We start from the raw sequence: 24,664 nt of genomic DNA, 5'->3' as shown, positions 1-24,664 counted from the left end.
TGAAATAAAACATTCAAAATTAAATTAAAAAAAAAGAAAAGAAAAGAAAAAAAAGAGAAAAGAATAAAGGATAAACATCCAGAAAAATGAGAAGACATTACATGAAGTGTCAGATTTATCTGTCTGAAGTATAAAACTCTGTTTTCTTTATTACATGGCTAACAGAGACTCAGGACCCAATCTGGTCTCATCCTGAGTTCGATAAAATGTGACCAGTTTCAGATTGGAGCTCCTATTTTCGGAGGTGCTAAGTGGAGAGGGGGATTATATCATGCAAAATAGAAGTAACCAAAAATATTCCTATTCCCCCATCTTCTTTTCCCATCTGATAAATGAGCTGGTTTGTCAAAACAGGGAGTGGAACTGGAGGGGCCAGGGAAAAGGATTTGCTATAAAAAAGAAAACAGAAGATGAGAACTGAAAATGCTCTGTGTTTCTGTTTGCTCGAAGCAAATCCCATTCCCAAGCCAAATTTAAACAGAATTTGTCCATGACGAAGGAATTCAGAAAGGAAATATTTTGAAATATAGAGGTGGTCTCAGCGTGATCCACCCTGCGAAGTTTTCAAGGTACACAGTTCTTCTTTCATTATTTCACTGTTCTGTCGCAGATTCGAAGGAGTGTTATTTCTGAGTCACAGAATTATGCTTTTCACTTGGCTTCTGTAACACCCCTACGCTTAATTATTTCATCTGAACTACAGATTTTCACAGATCCAGCAAAGCATTTAAGAACCTGCTCAACTTTAAGAACCTATTGCGTTCTGGGAGGCTTTCCACAATGTGAATTAAGTGCACACTTTGCTGGATGGGCAGCTCTATACCATAACTACATTACATCTGGAAGAGAGCCATACTCTTTCCCAAAGGATTCGCTGCTCTCCAGTATATCAGTCTGATATTTTTCCGTAAGTGTATGTGCCTTTTTTAATTGAAGGTTTTTTCATATCTAATTGAACCCTCTCATGGTGTTTCTGCGGAGTCTTCGACGACTTGGAAAGGACTGGATCCTGCACTTCAGAGCAGGACAGACACGTTACAGTTTGTGTATCGGATGTGAGTATCACCCTAAGCCACTGGGAAGCCAATCTGAAATCTGCCTGCTTAACAGAAAGGCACTTCTACTGTCTTGCTCTGCCAAATCAGGGTATTTTAAAGAGATAGCAGAGTGGCTCTGTTTAAAATTCGCAGTGCATCTGTACAGAGAATGAGAATTTCAAAGTACAGCACAAGTCTTACTTTATGGGGAGGTATTATTCTCATTGTTCTTCCAGAGCTGGAAAAGGAGGAGAAAAAAATGTATGGGAGCTCAACTCTGCAAAATTTGCGGACCTGAGTGGCAGGCTAAGAGCTACACAGCAAGCTGTGGAAAAATATCAGCAATCAGAAGCCAAAAATCTGGCCTCCGAGCTTCCTGTTCAAAGACATGCGATGTACTATCCTCCTACCCAATAAAGAGTGGCAAGTGTTCACTAAAAATTTAGAGGTTAAATGCCTGTATAGGAGGATACATTGGCTACCTCACACTCCACTGGCCCTAGGCATGTTGCCTGTAATGCAATGGAAATATGTATACAATTAACAGCAAAGTTTAGTTGCTGCATGACGATGTGTATGGATTCATGTAGTTTATTTTTTTCCATGATTTAAGCATTAGGCACCAGGAAATTAATCTGGGTAATAGTCAAGACAATCTGAAGAAAGCTGGGTCCAATGTTGCTAAAACAAGCTGGCTGAAATGTAAAAGTGCAGCTGTGACTCTCTTTCTGATGCCAACACAGAGACACACGCACTCACACAAAAACCGGCCCTTATTCTTATTATTTATGGACACACATGAAAATCCAAAGGGGGCAAGGTAATGCACACAGATGCTGATTAGCTGGAGATAATATTGATGATGTAATAAAAATTCACTTTGTCTCTTAAGCTGCACCAGGACAATCAGAGAGATTAGATAAAAATCAGAGAGAATGAATAATAGAATGGAGAGGTAACATTGTAAACCATAACTCCTTGCAAAGTGTTCTACCTTTGACTGTCCTCAATCAGAATAAACAAGAGTTGGAGGGTGTGAATACAGCCCAAATGTACAGAAGAAGGAGGCAGATGTGGCTTTGTAAGTGTATTATTTATCAATAAGCAGCCAGATACCCACATTTACCTGAATGGGTTTGCAAATGCACATATCTACAAGCATGTACTTTTCTAAGTCTGTTGAAGAGATGATGAGAGGGAGTGCAAAAGAGAAAACATGTTTGGAGAGGGACAGATGGACAGAGAAGTGGACAGGGTGGATATTTAACAGCATACAGGAAATGATCTGAGGAAGAAAGATATGAATTTGTTGTGAAAAATCAACTCTGTCTCTACTTGACAGGGTAAGGGACACACATTTGGAGACCCATATGCACACCTGTTTCTGCAGAAATACACCCATGTGGATCCCTGTCTGAAAAAAGGATCCCTCCAGCTGCAGAAGGTCTCCATCAGAGAGAGACAGGAGAAAACTTTCCTCTCTTAGAGTGCTTTCTTGAAAAGGAACAGAACTCCTGCATGTCTAATGACCATGTTTAATATTTGATTAAACCTTTGGCATAGCTGACTATCCTGATCTGAATAGATGACCCGATGCTTTCTCTGGTAGTAAAGCCAAGCATAAGTAATAGCTGTCCTCTGACTACTGCTGCCTTATGTGTACGAGTCAGATTTTGCTGTGTCTGAGAACCTGCTATATGCTTCTGGATTCTTTTCTGCTGCTCAATATTTTCAGCAATACTTTAAAAAATCAAACAAAAAGAAAAAAATCTCCACCAAAATGCTTCTCCCAGACATGGAGGGGGCTGCAATTTATTCATAGATGTGGAAAAAAAAATCCCTTTCTTCCAAAGTCTTTCCTAGCCTAAGCATTTTACCTGTTCTCCTCGTACTTTTTGCCTGTGGTTTGCATTATTACTTGCTAAATATATTAGAAAATGCCCATCAGCTTGCTCGGCAGCTTGGGGATGTTTGTGTGGTTGCCCACACATATACGCACACACACATAAATGCAGGAATTTTATAAATAAATCAAAATCGCGGGGTGAGGAGAGGGCATGTGGTGCTTTGGAAGGGAGCAGAGCAGCAAAAAAGGAAGGACATCTCCAGGATCAGAAAACAGGGGCTGTCAGAGTTTCTCTGCACCTCTCAATCCCTGTGAGATGGCCACCGCCGCTGGTCACAGAAAGTGAGAGACAGGGACACCAACCCAGGGTGCTTTTTCACTTGTCCACCTAGGTGAGGAAAAGTCTAATCCCTCAAGACAGACAAAAACCAGGCCTAAATTACTAGCCTACATGCTTTACACCTCAAATGAGACAAGCCTTGCTGGAAGAGGTAATATCTTTTATTAGACTAAGTGATACAGTTGGAAAAAAATAGACAAGCTTTCAGGCACACAAGGAAGTCTATATTTTTTTTTCCTCAGCTATATCAGCTGGGCTAATAAAAGATATTACCTCTCCTTACAAATGTGGTCTCATTTATAACCTCAGACCATCACCACTAAAGCTACAGCATGACATCTGCCTTAAATACACACAAAGCACTTTGCAAAGCTGAATATCATAAATTCCTCTTTACACATAGCAAACTAAGGAAGAACAAGGTCTAGGAACAGGATCAGTTAGAATACAGAAGGTTAGTAAGAGGACTGGGCTAGAAGTAGGCTCCTAATCCCTTCCTACGTACCTCTGAATGAAGAGGACTTTGATGCGACACCACAGCAAATGCTTATTTTGCTTTCTTGCATTAATTTCGTATTGCTAGAGAGGGGTTCTAGAAATGCAGTTCTGGTAGTTATGTTTCAAAACAGCAGGAAAAAATATTTTTGAAAGAAGCTGAAGTGTAGTCCCAGAATGGACTGCCAGGGATAGTTAAGAATAAGATCACAATTTTTAGAATTTGAAGGAAAACATATGCAGGATCTTTGTTCAGGTATAAAAAACCAGTGGTTGATTCAATGAAACAAGCAAAGTTAAAAAAAAAAAAAAAAGAAAAAAAAAAAAAAAAAAGAAGAAAAAAAAGAGGTGCGACTGTCCTGGTGAAATTAAAGGCTTACTGCATTTTTTTTTTTTTTTTTTTTTACCTTTGAAAGAGGACATTGAGCTTCAAACCCCAAAAGGGAAAAAGAATAATAATGTTTTTCTGTCTACTCTCTTAGTAGTTTATGTTCAGAAGTGCGTCTGTGTATATGCGTTTCTGCATATTTTGTGAGTGTAGGTCTTTCTACTACTACCCATGGCTGTTTTGCTTTCTGAAAATATGGACAGCATGGCTTCCATTTCCCCAAACCTGCTAGGGAAGGAGATGATAAAAGAGAGGAGAGAGAGCTAGCATGGTCTGAGGTGGTGACTCACGACATGAACTGGTGAAGTGTTTTCTTCAAGGGACAGTGCGAGGGCAGAACATCGGTGCAGAGCTAAACCAAGGGAAGAGGAGTGTGAACAGCGTTGGCAAGAGCTGGGGAAAATGATCTGTAGCTTGGCTGTGGAAAATAAATGACTCATGAGCACAGTAAGCTGACAAATGGGAATAGGCAGTGAGCCTGGAGTGGCACCTCCAGGGAAAGGGGCATTATATGGGAGTGGATCTAAGCCTGTTGTCCACACACCCACACCTGTACCTACAAAGAAGGTTGGGAAGCCAGGATGAAGAACTGGTCTTGGATGCAATCCCAGTGAGTGAAAGCCTGGGTGCTGCACTTGAACAGCAAAGGCAGAGGCCATGGATAGAGGCCTGAGCTGAGGAAGTGATCTGCTCACCCAGCAATCGGACCTGTATCTTTTGTCACAGCAGGGTCACCTGGTTTGCTCATGGCTCAGCTATTTCTTTTTGAATTAAGAAGCTGCTGCCAGAAGTCCTATCCCTGGATCGGTGCAGAGGAAAAGACAGGGGAATGACACACGTATTATGCAAATCCTTTTATGAATAAACTCATAAATCTAATTCTACCAGCACCTCTCTGGCCTTTTTCAATGAGCCGGTCAGTAACAAATGACCATTGAACAGCACAAAGCAGCTATATGTTGTATGGGAGAACAGATTGAGGTTAATACAACACACGTTCCTCTCCAAACAAGAACCCAACAATCCTTCTTCATTTTTTTTCTTTTTTTCCCCCCATCTGCAAACACTGTCAGTAAAGCTGAGTAAATATATAAATATTTAAACAAACAAATACTTTCTCTGCTGCCCCCAGGCCTTTGAAACTGAGACTTAGTTGGATTTCAGGCAATCAAACAGCATCATGTTCACACACTCAAACTGCACGCAGGCTTCGTCTCCACCTTTGACAGAATATCATTGACTTGAGTGCACTGTGATGATTTCAAATTGACTAGGGGTTAGATAATCAACTCTATACACACACATAACTACATGCACACTCCAGCTCCTTCATTTTTTTCATAAAACACATAAGAACAAATGGGATGGAAATACCAAAAAAGACCCCAAATAAAAAAAAGAATCCCATGTACATTGCTACTGATGAACAAACCAAAACTACGGCTAAAATAATTAAAGAGAAACCATGAGAAGCCTGATTCATTTGTTTGTCAGATCTTTGCTGTAGGCAATCACCTGAAATCCTCCTCTTTGATGAAAATATTACAAAATTAAATCTTTTGTGGCTGGACACCTAAGGACTCTGGGCTGTTGTTTATTTCCCACAACCTATATCTTGGGTAGCATCCATGAAAATTCCTTTCTGGACTACCTTGCTCTGCCAAAGTCAGGGATATTCACATCACTGCTTGAGGATTCACACAGTGTCACTCTTTTGTTTATGAGGCTGAGTCGGAGTCTAACTATTGACTTCAGAAACTGTTGGGTCAGTGCTTGGCAAATGGGCAACAACTGCCAATTCCATCTGCCTGTACCGAGGGCAGTAGTACACTTGTCTAGAGGGAACTTGCTCTTTTTACTGACCAGGTGAAGACAGATACCTTCGGCTTGATCCAAACTGTGTTGCAAAGGTTTGGATCAGGCCCTCAAAGAAGGTGGGATGTAGCCCTTCATCACATCCTTGCTTTGCAGGTCCCTCAGTTGCCATAACAATGAAGAGTGTGTATGTGATTCACTAAAAGAAGGAAAAAAAAATAAATCAAGATTCTGAATCAGTGAATGATGACATTCCTGTAGACAGAGAAATTACAAAGGCTGAATCCTACTCACATAAAGAAAACTGGCAAAATTGCCATTGACCCTTTCTTAGCAAAGCAGGGACAAATATGCATTTACAAGTGAAATGAGCAAAGCTAATTTTCCATGCCTCCACTGAGTATTTTTTGAAAGCATATTTTTCAGATCTATGCTGAAAGGGGCTCTGACGTAATACATTTACCATCAGAGATATACTAAAACCTTTACACAGAAAAAAGTAAATGTCAAATTTATTCCATTACCTTCTCCCTCATTTAAAAAAAAAAAAAAAAAAAAAAAAAATCCAGCTGGCCTAATATTGAAGTTGGGTAAATTAAAGATCGATAGCTCACTAGAGCCAATAGGAATCTTTCCATTGATTCAACAGGTTTCAGTTCAGGCCTGAAGGCACCGAGCTTAAGTGACTCCATCACAGAGTGTTGGTGAGTAATTATCCACGCTGTGATTAGAACCTTGGCGTCCTCACCACACGCCCTCACCCACCAGATAATGCCCTGCCTTTGAATGAAGCTGCAGGCACAAGCAGCAGTTTAAATGGAGCAGCTCTGAGGTGTATTTGCCACTACAAATAATTTGGAAGGAGTGGCAATGTGTGTGTTTCTTGTTTTTTTAATTGTTTGTTTAATTTGCTGTTAACTTTTACAAATCCCTAGCAGAATGTAGAAACTAGCACCACCCTGGCATCCGTGCCTCCTGCAAGGTCTTTAGGTGCCTTTTCTGCCAGTATTCATGCAGGTTGACTTGCTTCTTTTTTTCCCTTCTCTGTCAATTCCTAAACTTGGAGTTAAATAATTTCTAAGATACTCTTTTTTTTTTTCTTTTTTTTTTTTTTTTTTTTTTTTTTTGGTATCAAAATTGGTCATAACCCCTCTTGCAAATAAACATGAGGCAATGGTATGCTTTTAAATAATTTTGCCAAAGGATTTTTGTTGGTTGTCTTGCCCATTCCTCATTTGCACTGCCAGTTTTCTCTTTTATTGCCAGTATCTTGAATGAGATTCTTTTTTCTAAAAAAAAAAAAAAATCCATATAAATAATAATAAAAAGAAGATAGGAAGAAGGAATGCAAAGTAAAAAATAACCAAGCTCCCTGTGAATGAACAAAACAGAGTAAATCTCACAGAAATGCATAATTGAATAACAATATATCTTTATAAAAGAGGGTGAAAAATTGCATCCTCATCCATGTATTATTGAAGATGGTATACGATCAAATAAATCGCATTTAAAAGCAATTAAGTGCTCACAAAAGAAAAAATACTTGCCTTGTAAACTGAAAAAAAAGGTATAATGACATGCAAACCTTCTTGAATCTACCATTTGGACACTTGAAAGAGAATGGTTGAAGCTGAATGGTATAGCAGAAGGAGTTAACTAGCTTACCTAGATAAGGCAGCCTACTGTTGCAGAGACGGTAGTTAGGAAATTCGGATGGAGCCAGGGCTGTGTGTCTGGGTTTAGGTGAGTAACAACCTTAAGTCAGTCACATTGCATGTGAGCGGCTACTCCTGCTTCAACCAGCAGCATCTTGCAGAACTGCCCGTAACTCCGGGCTCAATCCAAACACTGCTGCAGGCAAAGTAGAGTTTTTTTCTGGACTTCAGCAGACTTTGGGGTAGGTTTATAGCTGCTCTGCAAAGTCCTTTCTTATCAATTATAGATTTTACAGAGTGAATAACATGCGTTATTTCAAGCATGTTTTTCCACTCATCCCTTAAATGTTGATAAAGCTGTGGGAAAAAAAAACAAACCCATGAAACACTTTCATTGCAATTCTATGTTGAAAAAGAACTCTCTAGGATTAATCCTATTTTGGCTGGGGCTGAAGTTGTTGATCAAAATGCTCCTCGCGGCAAGAAGTTTCTCAGGTCCCTGGCTTTTGTGCACCTGTCGAGCCAAGACCTGATCCTAGAGAAAAGCAAATCTGGTTTCCGTCTGCATTGGGTGAAATAATGAGCAGGAAATGGAGCCTAGGCAAGAAAACTGAATTTTCTCCAGGTTAACTTTCAGAGAGGTGGAAACCAATTCAATCTGCTCGGCAAAGGTATCTCACTGTCCCCCTGCTTCCTCCATGCACCATTTCAAAGAAGTGCATTTTTACCTTATTATATTATTAGAATCAATCAATATTATTAATATTACATGTGGGCAAGTCTGTAAATTCTTCATAGTTGTCCTCCCCACCTGTTAACAGGAGGTACATTATACAGTCTCTGGTTAGATTGGTCAACTATGCTATCGATAGTCTTAATAAGCAATACCTATATTGTGACCTTTGCACACAGAACTGAATCTCTTGCATAAGGCTGTCAGATTCCTTAAAGAAGTATTGACAAGTTCATTACGGTATTGCTACATATAATTTTAGGTGTGATTTTCCCTCACCCTGAAGCATCTAGTAACCTAATACTTTTTTTTTCCTCCTAAAGCATTGGCCCTTTTACAATTGATCAAATAGTGAATTAGAGCATTATAGAGAGGAAACATAATCAGGGGATTTCTACAAGCACACTGTGATATATCTTTTGATCTTCTGACAACCTTCATCCCTCTCGATCCTAGGAAGGAAGCGCTGTTTCATAAGGATATTATTAGGCTGATGTTGCTTTATACATCTACCTGCGAGAAGCTATTGAGTCCGACAAAGATATTGTGTGCATTTGCAGTGAGTGATGCATATTATGTGATGTAAATCTACCCTTAGGGACTGGAAAGGAGAGAAACTATGTGCAAATGTAAGTCTGCCCTTTCGATACATGCATGCATACACAGTCCCTATGTAGTATATACACAGGCATTTGAATTAGAAACAGACCAAATATGCAGTCAGATCTCATCAGACCAACTCACTCTGCAAAGCTCTGTTTTTATTCTGATTGAAGAAGTTTCATGTCCAGAGTGCAATGGGAAGGCAGCCTGGTAGCCTCTAAAATATTTTGGAGGCTCAGATAAAATGTACAAATATACCAGAGATGAATTAATTAAGTGTGACTGTATCATTGAAATAGTATAATAAGAAAATGGTTACGTATCATATTAAATTCTGCATATAATTCTAGGAATACTCTCTTTAGTCAACTGCAACTTTCACGTAAGACTATGCTGTCTGTACTGTCTTTTAGAAAGGAATTATTTAGAAATCTATATTATCCTGTCTGTACTGAATGCATGTTTTCATTAACATGCACATAAAATAAATAGTTGTATGTGTGTGATTTACAAATATCAGGCACACTTCTATCTCACTGCATACACAGATTTCCCATAGAAGTTCATTCTTAGCTACACTTTTTCTGTATTTTTGGGGGGGTTTATGTTATTTTTATGTTTTCTGGATTTAAATAAGGAAATTAAACACCTTAGCCATGTAAAGGAGTAAGAATAGTCTGCACTGCAAACTGTCTGCACTACATTTTGGTCTACCAACAAACAACTTTCCGTTGACAAAATACTTTGAAAGACCTTACAGTGAAGGTCCCCATCACCACAACCATATATCCCTGGAGGTATCAAAATTGCCAATGAAGTAATCTATTAAATAGTTAATGTTAAACAATGACTTTCCATGTTCAACAAAGGAGGGAGAAATAAACAGATAAGGGTGAGGTGGATCGAAATCTGCATGCCTCATTGGCTGAGCTGTCGGATATTTCTAATGCATCTGAAGGGTTTGTTACTAAGAACCTGTTAAGTATCTTTAAACCTTTGATCTGTAGCCAGTCTTAACAAAGGTGACAATTAATTACAGGAGAGTGCATTGCAATAAAGTTACATCGTGGTCAGTTTACATATACTGTCCAAAGCTGGTTCACAGAAGTCACTGTCAATTAAAGTCTTCTTCGAGTCCAGTTCATTATCAATTTTTCCCCCTTTCCTTGATCAATATTTTTGGCTGCTTCTGCTTGACAAACTTAACACAATGTCTATATCTATATGTCTTGCCATTCATTTACATGGAATAGATGGTCGTATATGATTTATTTTTAGCTACTACATATGGTCAGGCACTTTATTTGAGAGGTTTAGAGCTCTCATCCATCTTTATTTTAAGGAGGGACAATAATGAGCCCTCCCTTCCTTCAAGGGGATGTCAGTTGGATATAATGAATGCACATTAAAAGCTGCATTCACCTGCATGTGCATTCAGGCTGTGGCTCACAGTGACAAAAGCAAACAAATGCAATCTCTGTGATGACATCCTGACTCCAGACCACACAGACAACACAGACAAAGTGACTCAGTAGATCCTGAGATCCCCAAAATGTGACAATGGCTTCCTGGGAGGTAGAGGGAAAGAGACACCCTTGTAACATGTACCCCAGCTCAGTAAATGGTGGAAGAAAACCATAACTTTTACTTGCCATGGTTAATATTTTTCCCTTTTTCTGCAGCATATTTTAATGCATAAGGGTTAGTCCATCATGACAAACCCCAGAAACAGTCATACAAGCATCGGTGGAGCATTTAAGTGAGTCAGAAATGTGGCAGAGATCAGGCTTTTGTCAGTTCTTTAGCTTAGTTTTAGTTTTAGTTTCACTTACAGAAATAAATCTAAATTAAGGGACAAGCCAGCAAGTGCAAAAATTAGTAGCATTACCTGCAAGTGTTGAGGTTTGCTATGTAAACCCATAATCCAGAATTTTAAAGGGAATATGAAATACTAGCTGCAAACCTGCAGTAGGATTTCTAAATGTGAAGCCACCTAAGCGATAGCAGAAATCTCACTGCATTCTGCCCAGCAAGCAGGTAACAGGCCTCTGCTCCCAAAGTAAAAGTGGTGCAGGGATTAATGAAGCACCAGCTATTTGTTAAAGTCAGGATTCAACTTAGTTTCCTTAACACCTCACTTGCTTAGTGCAAACTCCTATGGGGCAGAAACCACACAGTGGTTTGATGGACAGATCACGTTGATCTCTGCAGCCCCTGCTTTTTTGGAATATTACTTTGAGGCTATAGCCAACGTCTGCATGGGTCTTTGGGCATCTGATGCTTTCTCTCTATTTTAAATGCAGGTAAGTGGTCCAACAACCTGGATCATCTCCCCCACTTTTTCTCCCCTGGAGCCATTACTGCCTGTCGCATAAACCTGCCTCGGTTCACACTTGATTGACGGGAGGGACAGTAACAGCTCCTTTAGTGTCGTTATGGTCTGTCGGTCAATGCGGCTGGTATGCATGCACACAGGGTATGCATGATAAAAAAACACCCTGATGTCTTGCTGAAAAATTTGGCTGCATACATCCAGCTCGAAAGGCTGGAGGAGACCCTCCTTGATGACTCGAACCCTTCCATCCCTTGCTCTTGACCACCACAAACAGAGAGTTCTCTGCCTGCCCTCCTTGAAAGGTACAATCCGCTTTTCAGTTGAACACAAGACATTTTTCGCAATCTCACTCACTCTACCCAGACAAAATTTCCAGGAGCTTTCTGACAATCTCCTCCAAAAGACTATGCCATCAGCTGCCTGGCTTTTATTATGCTACACAATTTGAATCCTCTGCTTAAGAAAGCCCTGCCAGTGGCACTGGCCACTAGCAGATGCGGGATGCAGGACCAGATGAACCACAGTTCTCAAGCAAGGTGACAAGGATCGTCAGTTTTTCCCTCTACTTCAGTGCTGGAATTTCTGATCTCTTCTGACTCGATACTGGAAAAAAAGACATAAAACTAAACTATGTTGCCCCCTGTTCCTATTGTTTCTTGCAGAAATTAGTAAGTTTTTGATTCATCCCTTAATTAAAAACCTTAGTAGGGACAAATAAACACTATGAAATTTGGTTGTTCCTAATTAGGTTTTTTTTAAAGAAAAAAAGAAAAAGTATGCTTTTCATTCTATAAAATGCCCAAAGGCATCAGTGTATGTAGATATTGAGGGACAGAAGCAATCATAATCTGTAAAAGTGTAAGAAATGTAAGTCTGACCTGGCGAAATGTAAGAGAAGACACAAAAGCTGTGGACCCACAAACTTTAATTTCTTTTTTTTTACTGCAATAATGTAACTTTTAAACAAATCAATCTTGTAAGGATGATTAGTTCACATGGTAGTGGGACTAGCTGAAGAACAGCTTTCAGTGCAAAACTTGACAGGCAAGCAAGAGATCCCAGAAAATTAGAGTTTGTATTGGAAATGCTGACACAACCGTAACAACAGCATCATAACTGGCTGCAGCTGATTTTAGAAACCAGAATCCACATCCAGCCCCCTGAAAAAAAAGAGTTAACATATGCCCTTCTAATTTATGGACCAATCTTGGGTATCTGTTTGACATTATCAAAACACATAGATACTCATATATACAAGAGATTTTAATGAACATGGGGTTGTTTTTTTCCTCTCTTCCATCAAGTTACCCAATTGTATTGTGACTGTTTTAAGAGGTTGTTCTTTAGACCTAAGTCTTAAGTCTCCTCTGTTTTATTCCAGTTTATTTGTGTGTTTACCTCTCTATAACTTGTTTGGTTTACTACCATACTAAATGCTGTATGTGTTGCTTTCAGCCAGGCAAGTCTTATGTTTCAATTACGGATGAGTTTATTCAGCACCTGTATTGTGTTGTGCTTCTTTTCAACTAAAATTTCCATTTCCCAAAGGCTGTACACATGAATGTGTACACATCTCTTTTTCTGTATGTATACACACACAAAACTATACATTTCTGCAAATAAACATACACATCATCTTCACTGAATGCTCATTTTCATTGAGTCTTTGAATTTCTGACATATCCAAAACCTTCATAAACATCCTTATACTTAACAGGATTTTAATTTTTCTATCATCTGTCTTTGTAATCAAACAGAACAGAATATAATGAATGGAAGTTATGTTTCCCTACCCCAGAGGTGTTTTAAATTTCAGAATTATTTATACTTTTAAGAAGGTAATGCTGTATAAGAACTAAACTCTTATTTTCATACTGCATTTTTCTACCTGCGTTGAATGCTTAGAGAGTGAGGTTTGGGTCAGGTAGGAAAAACACCCCAACCACAGGACTTCGGCAGTGGGTTTCAAAGAGGTTTTAGGGTTTTTGTGTTTTTTCCACCCCTAAATAAAGGTTGAAACAGTGTTGTTGGTCTCAAGTCTATGCAGATTCCTGCTTTCCCAGTGCACACTATCTCCACCCTTTAAGTGCATTCGCCTGCATGTGTTTCAGTAAATCTCAGTTAAGTGTGGAAGGCTGATTTCTTCTGACTTCCTAAATAGAATAATATGGAGACCTGTGTGTTTTAAATTAAAACATTTCCCAGGCCTCGGGTACAAGCCAGCTTCAATAGAAAAGACTGTTTAAACCTATGGGGACAGTCCTATATTTAGATTACATTAATTCATAAATATTATACTAAATACCACTTAAATTGGCCTTAAATGACTTCAAAGATAATGCATTGTAATATGGCTATCCTGAGAGCACTAACCTTTATATCTCCCAGTAACTCAGCATTTAAGCATACTCCACAGCTAGATAAGATAGGGGGAAGTAATGAATTAATGTTTTCCTAAATTGTTGAAGTGTGATTAGTTAACTCAGTGCATGTGTGTGCGAGTATGTGTGAGCATGTGGGTGGGTCAGCTCAGCCCCGGTAGATTTCTACCCGTGGGTCCCAGCATACAGCCTCTTTCTAACCCTACAGCAAAGTACCAGGGCAGGAGCCTGTTCCTGCCCCGTGTGGAGAGAAGCGAGGATGGGGGAAATATAGAGCGGCTACACTCGTGCCATGAAAGCTTATTTTCTCAGGGATCTGACAACCCTTTCCCACCTGCTCCCACATGCAGCTTCCCCTGTACCCTTTCTCTCTTTGCTTATCTGCAAGAGAATCATAATCCCCTGCCTCTTTCCTGGTGTCTGTACTGGTATCAGCCAGAGCTGCTGGTGAGAAAACCTGGGACTTCACTCTCCTTTTGTGATAGTTTTTCTTGGAGGAGGGCATAGTAATGCACTTTAGATTCTTAATTTTTGATTTCCTCTTGCTATACAAGGGCACCGCAATAGGATGTGTTTGTAATATTTTCAAGAATACACACCCTTTGATCTCATTTCAATGGATTTACACCTGAAACTACTCCAGTTGCTGTTTTTTCACTTTAAGCTAATTCCTCTCTCTTCCCTCCTCCTAGAACAATCCCACCTTCTCCCCCTCTACACCCAAGGTTTGCTCTCCGCACACTTAAATAAACTACATCCTACTATTAACCCTTCAGGGTGTACCACTGCCAGAGCCTCATCCCCTGAATTAGGAATGAAATCAACTGAGAGTGATGGATCAATTAATGTATAAGCATTATGCATCTCTTATGGAAAGCATCTTGGGGTTTTGTATTGCCAACCTACCCCTGTGAGCCAAGTTGGACTATCTTTATGCAATTCTTCACCTACGCCTGCAAAGCAAAGCCAAAATAAGGATATCTGAGTGAATACAATGCTTCACATGACTGCATTTAGAGAAAGGAAGGGAGAAAAAATAGATTAAAAATGAAATAAAGTGAGTAAAATAATGGTAAAAAAAGCAAAACACAACCCTCATACTTCAAAGCCCCATCACGCTTTTTGACTTAATAGTAATTAATCACTACTGGCAAGAAAGTAATTTTTTTCCAGGTAGCCAGAGGCACATTTTTATCAGGATTAGCTAATAAATCAGCGGCATCGCTAGAAAGGAGTTCAAACTCTTCTCGGATGTACTAAATAAAACTGATCTCTGAAATGCTGGCAACTCGGTGTCTATTGAAGCTTTTCTCAAACCGTAGCCCACAAAATAACAATCATCATCATAAATTTTCTTTTCAAAGTCCAAAACTTATAGCAGGTTAAAAAGGACTGTTTATTTTGAGATGAACTCATGCAATTTGATTTGATGAGGTGACAAGATTCCCCACCTGGCTTTTTTCCTAGGTTGCAGCTTTACAACAGAAATGAAGGAAATGAAGTTAGTATCTTGCTTAATTCAGGGATATGTGTTAAACACATCCAAGGAAGATAAATGATCCCTCTCTCCTCTCTCTCTCTCTCTCTCTCTCTCTCTCTCTCTCTCTCTCCCTCTCTCTCTCCCTTCCTGAGTTTTCTCTGTGAATACAGGCATGCAGTAAAAGGAAAACTGAACTGAAAGAGAGAACTCAAATCTTTGAGATAGAAATTGAAGTTAGCACCCAGAATGAATAATCTCAGGTTTAATATAAAACATAACAAAAGAATAAAAATCTCATCAACAAGCCATCGTAACCTCCCACTACCAAAAAAAAAAAAAAAAAAAAAAAAAACAAACAACAAACCAACCAAAATCGAATTGTTAGCTCAAAGATTTCCTTTACACTATATTGAGGGATTCTCTTCAGTGTAGGATTTACTGCTATTATTTTATTTTACAGAAACCTTAGATAATTTTTTGCAAACACATGCACACACACAGATGAGCTTAGTGTCTACTCTCACTATTAGACAAAATCTCTCAGGACTTTTCTTTCCCTGCACTTATTACTATTATTTTATTGGTATTATTAAGAATTATTATAGTACAGATGTCACACTTAAATGACACCAGTCAGACCTTGATGTAGCTTCTAGGAAGACAGTCTGAAAAGAAAGCAAGGTTTGAAAGAGCTAGGTTTGAAGTGACCGGCAAGAAAGGATGGAAGAAATATCCTACAACTTAGACTGAGTCCCTAGTCCCCGAGCCCTGAACATTTTGTCTAGTCTGTGTAAAACTGGTACTTTGCACTGTCAGGGTATATTTTCATTTGCGTTTCCTGAGAGTGGAAGCAAGGAGGGGAGTGAGTGGGAAGGGGGAAGAGATGCCTGCTAAACATGTTGTTAAGTTCAAGATTTACAACTCGCCAAGGCATCTGGAAAGCTGAGAAGCCAGTAATGCCATTACCGGTGACTGTCACTGCCATGAGTCCACCAAGCTGAACTAGACGCTGGTACTGAAGCTGTCCTGTGAAAGATACAACTTCCACTCTCCCCGTGGCTTTCTCCTCCTGCACTAAATCTGGAGTCACACCCCAATCACTTATGACCTGATCTTTTTCTTTTCCCTTTTATTTTTAAAAAATAAACACACACATAAACACTTGTATACAGAATCTGAGTTACTAAGGTGGCTCATATCACTCCTGGTTCTGTCCTGCTCCTAAGTGGGGCTACCATGCAAATTTTCTTCAACTTCCTCCCTGCGAGTCCTACTTGTCCTACTTTCCTACCCGAGGATCTGAGCATCTCCCCCCCACTACACACACCCTCCCCCACCCCCAAAACGGAGCACCATCTATTCTGATAGGCACCTCCGGAGAGCCTAAGCTGAGCAGGGAAATGAGCGGGCAGAGATAGAGCAAGTGAGGTATCGTGTGAGATGTACATCTCCACTACCTTTAGAGAAAACCTAAAAAGTTCCCGGCGTGGACTTTGGGCACATTAAAGTAGTGCTTGGAATATGCCTGGCCAGGGACTTCTTCCCTCTGGAACTAAGCTGCCACCTGTCCTTTTTGTCTTGCCTTCTCCCACACACACTCACATACTGTGATTTTGTGCACACAACCCTGCCCCGCTTACGATGGGCTTCTTTATTGTTGTTTATATCCCTGTTCCCGTGTTGAAAACAACCAAATGAAATATTTCTCTTGGAGTAACTCACTCTCCTCCACTTCTTGCTTTGTAGAGGACTACAAATTATAAATGTGACAGCAGCAAAAATAAAAAAAATTCCCCCCCCCAAAAAAAAAAGAAGAGAGAGAAAGAAGAGAAAGAAGAGAAAGAAGAGAAAGAAAGAAGAGAAAGAAGAGAAAGAAGAGAAAGAAGGAAGGAAGGAAGGAAGGAAGGAAGGAAAGAAAGAAAGAAAGAAAGAAAGAAAGAAAGAAAGAAAGAAAGAAAGAAAGAAAGAAAGAAAGAAAGAAAGAAAGAAAGAAAGAAAGAAAGAAAGAAAGAAAGAAAGAAAGAAAGAAAGAAAGAAAGAAAGAAAGAAAGAAAGAAAGAAAGAAAGAAAGAAAGAAAGAAAGAAAGAAAGAAAGAAAGAAAGAAAGAAAGAAAGAAAGAAAGAAAGAAAGAAAGAAAGAAAATAAAAAGCCGCCGGTGCTAGATACAGAACAGTTGTAATATCGGGGGTTGCCAGCAAACGCAGGAACAGACAGACGGACACACACACACCCCTGGGCTGAGGAAGAGCGGCTCCCGAAGGTAAATACAGAGCACCCGCTCCGGCTTCAGCACCGCGGACAGCTGCCGCCGGCCCCGCGCCCGCGCCGCCGGTCGCCCGGGGCTCCCGGGAGCTGCCTTTCACCCCCCAAAAAAGCGGAGAAAGAAATAAAAAATACTGATAAATAAGCCAAACGGAGCTGACTCCCTGCTCTGACTCTTGCTTTCTCTTCCCAGGATGGGTCTATTATTTCTTTCCCTGCCCCCCAGCCTGCCGCCTCCGCCCCCGGGCCAACCAAAAATGAAATAAAATGAAATGAAATCGAAAGGAAAGAGAGAGAGAGAGAGAGAAAGAGAGAGCCAAGGAGAGAGAGGAAGCCTGCCTTTCTCTCCCGATCTCTCCCGGGAAAGTTCAGGAGGTAACTCACCTTTGTGCATGCCAGTGAACCTGTCCTTCAGCACCGTCAGTTCATAGATCTTCCCGAACTCCTCGAAGAGCGGTTTGAGGTCTTTCTCGTCCAGGTTACGGGGGATCTGCCCAATAAAGAGCTTAATGGCATCGTGGTCCTTCATTGGGATGGTGGATGGGTTTCCGGGACTATGGTTTAATCCGTTCATATGCCCGTTGGTGCTGGGGTTGCTGTGATTGCTACTCAGGCTGGTATTGTCTGGTTGTCCGTTTGCTAACGTGGCCATCTTTATATACATAGAGAAAATCTTCTTTCCTTTTTTTCCCCCTCTTCTTTTCTTTCTCCCTCCCTCTCTCTCCCTCTCTCTCTCCCTCTCTCTCGCTCCCTCTCCCTCTTTCACACACACACACACACACACACACACACTCACACACACACACACACTCCTCCCTCTCTGTCTCTCTGTCTCTCTCTCTCTCTCTCTCTGGGTCTGTTCTGATTTTTTTTTTACATTGAAGATCTGTGTCCTTTCCGTTTAAACAGGCTGGATCGGTTCAAATTCCCAGCCAGACTAGGGGGTGGGGTGTGAGTGTGTGGATGTGTGTGTGTACGGGGAAGGGAGGCTAGGGGTGGGGGATTGCTTTTGCCTCTACTCTGGCTAAACCCCCTCCTCCCATTCAACCACCCCCCTGTCTGTCTGCCCGGCAGAGGCTTAATGGTATCTTCCAACACAGCCCCTGGCTATAAATAGCACTAGGCGCATGGCTCTTTGAGAGTCAGTCAATTTCTATTGTGCCAAGTGAGCAAAGGGGAACGGTTGCGTTTTTAGGACCAATGATGATGATTTTTTTTTTTCCTTTTCCTTTGCAAGCCCTCCGATCAATCGCTGTCGTTATAATTTCAGTGATCATCGGGAAACCTGCCTTTTTATTTGAGAGGGGGAAAAAACCAAACCCAAGGTGTTCTGACTTCTTTCTGTTATGATGATGCCTCTTACTTATTATTTACTCTAATTATAATTTCGCAAATGATAATAAAAAGCAGTTCAGATACGGATGAATCCCCCGGCTCAGAAGTTGCTTTTGCTGTTGTTGTTGTGATTGTGATGTTACAAGCTCTCTTTACTACATCTGTTCATGTTTCATCTAAAAAATGCATGCTCTTTAAGCTCTTTTTTATTTTTTTAATATAAATTATGTTACTGATGATGACATCAAACTAGGACAGCACAAACTATATTATTGTAGCGTTTTGAAGAAAGACGAAAAATATCGAAATGACTGTTGTTAATTTTCGTGCTGCCGATATTTATTTTATGTACAGTCAGTGCGGGAGTTATCTCCTATACGGGCTGTGTGTGTGTATGTGCTTGTGTATATTGGAAAGAGATTGATTAGGTAAGGTTTTCTTGCCCGACTTTCAAGTCATCAGGATATTTTGCCTGTCTCTGATGGAAACATAAATCGTATTTTGTAGTCATCAGTGATCTGGAGTTGCGTGTCCGAACAATGCTCTCTAGACAAAGTGTACTGTATAGTGGAGACGAAGTCAGCTCTTCTTTCATAGCATCTGGGGGTGGGGAGGGCAGGGAGCCTCGGATTAAGGACACAACTCCCCCTTGTCCCCCAAATAATAATAACAGTAATCCGGGCAACAACAAAACAAGGCTCTGTGTGCGCTCAGAGCAATTCTCCCCTTGCTGTTTTTTTTCTCCCCCTTCCCTTTTCTCCGGTTCTCCGGCTTCCCGTGCGAGCCGTGCGCGGATGAAGCTCGGAGGAACACCAGCAGGCGAGCTTGGAGCAGCCTGCGAGTTACCTGGCCTGAACCCCGTCTCCGCTCCCGGGCGGGCTGCAGCCGCTCGGCGCCCGGCTCTCCCCGCTCGCCCCGGCGGTGTCCGCAGCCCCCGCCGCGCCCCCGCCGCCCCGGCCCCGCGGGGCCCCGGCCATTGTTCCCGGCGCCGCCGGCTGAGCCCGGCGGCGGAGATGGTGGCGGCCCAGGGGAGTTGCGGAGGGGGGCGGGCTGGGAGCGGGACCCCCCCGGCCGCCCCGTCCGTCCCCCGGGAGCGCAGGTAACACGTGTGACAGCCGACGGAAGGGGCAGCAGCGGAGGAAGGAGGTTATTAGTTTAAAATTTCAGCCTTCCTGCCTGCTTTACTGACCGGGATTTTTTTTTAATTATTAATTTTTTATTTTATTTTATTTCTGTTTTAAAAAACCAACCAAACAAGCAAACAAACGAAAGGAGCACGCTTTACCGCCTTTCCACTTTATTTGGCTTTTGTTTAATAACAGAAAAGGAAGGCAGTGTCCTGCCAACTGCCCCGTCCCCCGTCCCCTCCGCTTCCCGTTAAAAAAACCTCAAAACCAAAACAACAACAACAAAACCCAAACCAACAAAAACCCAAAACCAAGACCCCCCCCCCCCCCCCCACCAAATTAAAATCACCCCATTGCAGATGGCTCAGCTATTCCAAATACTGTTGTGTCTGAGAGTGCTCCCCTGTCCTGCCAGCAGAGGAGCGGGGGTGGATTGGGGGGCGGCAGAACTGCGTCCCTCCCCGGGGCCACCGTCGATCCCTGCCAGGGGAACGCTGCGGGCGGGAGGAGGGACGGGACCGGCCCAGAGGAACCACCCCATCCCATCCTCCGGGGCCCGCACCTGAGGGCGACACCCGTGCGGAGCCCTCGGCAGCCCGCGCTGCCTTTTACGGCTCTTTAAATATCTTGGGGCGCTGATGGGCACCAGCGGCTGTCAGACCCCTGGTGCCGGGCTGGTGGCAGGCACCGCGCATTGTCTGCCGTCTGACCAGGCGTGTCGTGTACTGGGGTCCAAGCCGGGGGGGTGAGGGGGCTGGCTTGCCTGTCTTCCCTTCCTGGGCACACTTCTGCAACCTTTAAAGGCGACAAACGCGGAGATGTGACAGCCCAGGAGCTGCGGGGAGGGTAAAACCCTCAGACAGCCCCGCTCCCAAACTCCCAGCCCTGTGACTCACCTGTTTTCCAATCCTGCCTTGTGCCTTGGACTGTGATAAAAGAAATACAACAAAACCTCCATGAAACAAAATCTTTCAGCCCTCCCCCTGCCTCTTAAAAATCCCAATATCCGCTTTTTCTGATCCCTAAAACCTCAGCCGTGACAGAACTAAGAGGACTCACTAGAAAGAAGACTAAGACTTATTTTAAAAGAAATATCCACTACAGTGAAAAGTGAAACAGCATCCGGCACTGATCCATCCCAGGGATAGCTCTGTTAACACCTTGTCCACGGGCAGGCCACTCTGCTGCAATCACGGCTTACCCCAAATGAAAGCAAATTAAAAAGAATAGGGCGGTAAAGAGTCATTTTGCTGCTCAGTGTGGGTCTCTATTTTTAAAAACTTTGAGCTGGTCCACACCCCGTTTTCACAGAGCCGTAAGTATAGTCATTTAGAAATGGATGCTGTTCAAGTACAGCCCCCTGGTGCACAGGCACAGCTGTGAGGGGTGGCAGGATGAAATAATACGGACACAAATATTGCTACAAGGGCTCCAAGATGAACACAGCTGCTGCTGTGGGTGGAAATAAGCTATGCCCCATAAGCACCTTTACACATGTACAAGGGGCTATAACGGATTTAAAACAGATACAGGCAAAGGAGGAGTGAAATTGTTATCTATAAACCAGCTTTTGCTAAACAGCTCCCCAATGAGAAATGTTCCCAGCATAATCACAGTGGGTCCAGTTCAGCAATCCAGAAGCTAAGAGGTCCACAGGAATTTTGTAAGGATAAGGTCTCTTGTATCAGGCTTCTGTTTCTTCAGGGGAGTAAAAATTATTCATCTGCTTGGGACCAAAATAAAGCACTTGAGGTTTTTTTTTTTTTGGTTTTTTTTTTTTTTTTTTTTTTTTTTTTTTTTGGGGGGGGGGGGGTGGGTCGTTCTCACAGGGAAAAAAAAACCTGCCCTCTCCCACAGCCATTTGTTGCAGCCCCATTTTCCCCTGCTTCTCTCTGGTCAGTATGTGGGGTTTTGTTTGTGTGTTTTTTTTTTTTTTTTTGGTTGTTGTTTTTGTTTTTTTAATTTTTTATTTTTTTTGGTGACAGATGGCCATCAATTTTTACCTCCTCAGAAGAAATGCTACCCCAAATCAGCAAGGCTGGAAAAAGGCACCCCACCAGGCCGGGAGCAGAAGGATGCAGCAGGACCAGCCACAGGTATATACAAACATCCTATGAGAAAGGGCTTGCAAACCAGGCTTTGGCTTTTAATGTGCCTTTCAAAGGGCTTGATTGATTGCTGTTAATCCTGTGAACAACTTCGGTGTTGTTAACAGGACTGGCCGCATTAGTAAAGGTACTTGCATGCATTAGTATGCTCCTCGTCCCCATGACGTCAATAGACAGCTTTCCAATGACTTCCAAGAGGGCTGGATCAGGGCCTTGCTAGCAGCAAGTTTTTAATGAACACCGTGTGGTGCAGGCAAGGGGGACACAGCGATACATCAGTCCTGACTGTCTTCATTCTCCAGGAAACGAGCAAGTAAGAAGAAAGGCAGGAATAGGCTGAAAGGTTGCTGGAGGGGGATTCTTCTGCTGAACTTCAAACCCCTGGACCCATAGCACACAAAATCATCAGTTGTTGTATGAGGTAAAAAGAATTGCATGCAGGTTTTGTTCCAAATAAATAAAAAATATTTGTGAATTTTTTTTAAATAGATATACTAAATAGGAGGCAAGTTTTGCTCCAAAGAAGTAAAAATTCATGAGACTTTTGCTTTTAAATAGCAATTTCTCCTTCTTTAGATCTAGTTAGCTATACCAGCTCATATACTCACAGATTTTCTGCTAGGTTTTTTTATTAAGATTTTTTCTAAATGAAACATGAGGCTGTTAATATAAAAGACATTCTGATGACAAATCAGATACAGCTCACAGCTACTATTAAAGGGCCCAATCCTGCCAAGTCTTCTAACTCAGCTGGACTTGTTTACTTCAGCTTGTTAGGCTTTGCGGGGAGTGCTGACAGGATCAGGGCATATTAGTTACATAATCAAATGAAATAATTGAGAGCTGCATGTGGGCCTCTAATAACATGCAACAAAAGAAGAGGGACCACCATCTACTAAACTTTGGGTGAGAACCGAAGCATCAGGGGATGGGCCCGGTTCTGAAAACCTTTAATCTGCATTACTGTTAATCACTCTGCTGTGGTCAGAGGGATTATTCACCTGAGGAAGGATTACCCATGTGAACATTTGCAAGATTGGCCTCTGAATTAACGCATAAGTCAGTGTGAGTTGGTGGTTGGTGGGGTTTTTTGTTTGTTTGTTTTGGGGTTTTTTTGTTGGTTTTTTGTTGTTGTTGTCGTTTGTTCTCTGCCTTAGAATCAAGAAGGTTGATTGAGGAGAGAGAAATGAAAAATTATTTGTATCCAAAGGAGCTTAGCACAGGATTGTAGTCAATAAATATAGGCAACAAAAGGCATTGCTGTTATAAAATAAAAATAGAGTTTGTTTATGGAGCCATTTTGTTATTAAAGTAGCGCTGGTGAGTTAGAGGTGGCAAAGGGAGGGCTGCAAAAAAAACATGGTTAATAGAGGATAGGAAAATAGAAGAGAGTGTGCATGCATGTGTTTGAAGGTATGTTTAGACACAGGATTTGTGCAGACACATACATGCACATCATTAAATTCCACACAATGGATTCTGCCCTCTAAACAGAGCTCTCCAGAATATTCCTGTTGCCTGAGCTGCACACACCATAAACATGAGGGATTAGTCCTTTGAAAAGAATATCAAGTTTATTATCTCCACATCCCTTTTCATAATAGGTATGTCCCTGTACATAATGAGTAATGAAAGCAGGCAATCCCTGTATTGTAGGGACGATAATGCTTCATGTTAATATGGTCCTTTTCATCATCAAATCATTGTACAGTCATTAACAAATTAATGCTTACAGCGCCCCTGTGAGGAAGGGAGATTTCACTTTAATAGGATCTGGTAGCACCACCAATTAGAAAGGTTGCCTCAGTCCAATAAAATCCTGTTCAGCTTTGCTAAACTGCACGTGTTTTGGCTGAAACTCCAAGCTGGGCACCAGCATGCAGCTCAGATTGTTTAATTATTTCTCAAAAATTTTGTCTTTAAGTATTTGTCTGTCCCTGAGAACAACCTGTAGGAGATCTGGGCTGGATTGAACTGAGTCAAATGAGATGCTTTGTAAAGCTCTCCTGTCCTCATGGTTTACAGCATGATACTAAGAGCTGTCAGGAGGTGAAGCTCTTTCTCAAGTTTTTTTGCTATCTCTGGGAAAATCTGCCCCAAAGCGGCCAATTAAAAGCCTGGGGAAAATGGCAGCTCTCAGATGCTCGCTAGAGAGGCAGATTTCCAAAACCAGATTCCCCAGTGACTTGTCTCTCACCGGGTTTGCTGCAGTAGAGAGAGTTATTCCTGTCATTGCAGCTCAGAGCCAGGACAGGGCAGGAAAAATTGGAGTCTGGATACCTAAGACAAAAGCAGGGAATGTGTCTTCCCTTTGCTCTCAGGGTCTGACAGGGAGATCCAACAGTGAGACTAGAGCAGAAACTGAAAAGAAACAGCTTGGGGAAATTCAAGTAATCTGGAAAGACAAGGAGGTTGGAGTATCATTGGGTTGGATTCAAAATGGACTCAAATGGTGAACAGACTGAGATTCAAAGATATTATGTGTATCAGGAAATGAACAACCAAGTTCAGTGTATAAGTTTAATAAAAGTATTAATTTCCTTAATCTCAGCACAGTCTTTGGTCCTTACCAGCCTCCCAGGTACCTAGTGGGTGCAGCTTGCAGTCATCACAGACCAGCGTGGTGTTTTCAATAGGCACTACAGAGAGGATAATGTGGGGGTTTTTTAATGGAAAACAACATTTAGCCATATGGATAGTTGGTGCCATGCTATTTGGACCCA

The 24,664-nt window shown here is 41.6% G+C and overlaps 1 protein-coding gene across 10 annotated transcripts in view; it reads right to left on the bottom strand.

Moving 5' to 3' along the window:
- CELF4 (CUGBP Elav-like family member 4) overlaps positions 1-18,424 on the bottom strand; it is a 698,573-nt gene extending 680,149 nt beyond the window's left edge. For 8 of the 10 annotated variants that reach the window (XM_066180886.1, XM_066180891.1, XM_066180887.1 and 5 more), the window contains exon 1: positions 17,756-18,423. In XM_066180886.1, the coding sequence (XP_066036983.1) occupies positions 17,756-18,035 (280 nt within the window). In that variant the 5' untranslated portion in view covers positions 18,036-18,423. Of the gene's footprint in view, positions 1-17,755 lie in introns of all 10 variants that reach the window. The other 2 variants (XM_066180884.1, XM_066180885.1) reach the window with 1 other exon arrangement.
- Between the last annotated feature and the right edge of the window lie 6,240 nt (positions 18,425-24,664).

Source organism: Chamaea fasciata, unplaced genomic scaffold (assembly GCF_029207755.1).
Source record: "Chamaea fasciata isolate MVZ Bird 193981 ecotype frontalis unplaced genomic scaffold, bChaFas1.0.hap1 SCAF_4, whole genome shotgun sequence".
Classification (NCBI taxonomy): domain Eukaryota; kingdom Metazoa; phylum Chordata; class Aves; order Passeriformes; family Sylviidae; genus Chamaea; species Chamaea fasciata.
Note: the sequence above shows the minus strand (reverse complement) of the source record. Positions and strands in the feature narration are given on the sequence as shown.